This window comes from Calidris pugnax, unplaced genomic scaffold (genome assembly GCF_001431845.1).
Source record: "Calidris pugnax isolate Ruff unplaced genomic scaffold, ASM143184v1 scaffold966, whole genome shotgun sequence".
Classification (NCBI taxonomy): domain Eukaryota; kingdom Metazoa; phylum Chordata; class Aves; order Charadriiformes; family Scolopacidae; genus Calidris; species Calidris pugnax.
The window spans coordinates 28,991-30,292 of NW_015091594.1; the positions used below are offsets into that span (position 1 = coordinate 28,991).

The window sequence follows — 1,302 nt, forward strand, 5'->3', positions numbered from 1 at the left end:
GGGGCGCCCCACACCGGGGGGGTCACCCCCTAATTTTGGGGGGTCCCCCTTTATTTTGAGGGGGTTTCAGCCAAATTGGGGGGGGACACCCCCTTTTTTGGTTCCTGAGTGTTCTCCAGGTTGAAACCGAAGGGGTTGGGAACGTGTGGGGCAGGAAAACCCCCATTTCTATGGGGCGCCCCACAGCGGGGGGGTCACCCCCTATTTTTGGGGGGCCAGCACCCCATTTTTGGGGGGGTCCCACTCAAATTGGGGGGTCTCACCCTAATTTGGGGGGGGGACACCCCCTGTTTTGGTTCCTGAGTGTTCTCCAGGTGAAATTGAAGGGGTTGGGAATGTGTGGGGCAGGAAAACCCCCTCTTCTATGGGGCGCCCCACAGGGGGGGGGTCACCCCCTATTTTTGGGGGGCCGGCCCCCCATTTTTTGGGGGGACACACCCACCTCTGCAGCTCCTGCCCGTCCTCCAGCAGCGCCTCCAGGTGCGCGAAGCCGAAGGCCCGATAGAAGCAGTTTCCGTCCGGCCGCGTCTTGCGGATGTGGGAGTATTTCTGCAGCAGGGCCTGGGGTCGGGGGGCACAACTTGGGGGTCAGCCCCATAGATCCGACCCATAGATCTGCCCCATAGTGACCCCCGGCCCCACGGAGGGGGAGAGGAGCCATAGGGCTGCCCCACGGCGTCGTGAGGGGACGTAAAGAGGCTCCTGATCTCAAATTGGTGGCTAAAAACCACTCCCAGCCCCACAGCTCTGCCCCATAGCGGCTCCTGGCCCCACGGCAACCCCCAGCCCCACATCTGTGCCCCAGAGACGATCCAAGCTCCAAATCAAGGCTCTGAAGAGGTTTCCAAGCCCACAGCTCTGCCCCATAGTGACCCCCAGACCCATATCCCCACCCCACAGCATCTCCCAGCCCCAAATTAGGGCCCTAAAGAAGTTTCCAGCCCCACAGCTCTGCCCCATAGCGACCCCCAGCCCCACATCTCTGCCCCACGGTGCCTTCCAGCCCCACATTAAGGCTCTAAAGACGCTCCCAACCCCAAATTAAGGATCTAAAGAGGCTCCCAGCCCCACACCTCTGCCCTATAGTGACTCCCAACCCACTTCTCTGCCCCACAGCACCTCCCCAGCCCCACATCTCTGCCCCATAGCAACTCCCAGCCCCATATCCCCGCCCCACAGAGCCTTTCAGCCCCACATCAAGGCTCTAAAGAGGCTTCTAAGCCCACATCTCTACCCCATAGCGGCCCCCCAGCCCCACACCTCTGCCCCATGGAGCCCCCCCAGCCCCATAGCGACCCCCCA

The 1,302-nt window shown here is 62.1% G+C and overlaps 1 protein-coding gene across 1 annotated transcript in view; it reads right to left on the reverse strand.

Annotated features, from left to right (window-relative positions):
* LOC106899874 (ubiquitin thioesterase OTUB1-like) overlaps positions 1-1,302 on the reverse strand; it is a 9,458-nt gene that overhangs the window by 3,233 nt on the left and 4,923 nt on the right. The window contains exon 3 of the mRNA XM_014961811.1: positions 439-561. Within this exon, the coding sequence (XP_014817297.1) occupies positions 439-561 (123 nt within the window). The remainder of the gene's footprint in view (positions 1-438; positions 562-1,302) is intronic.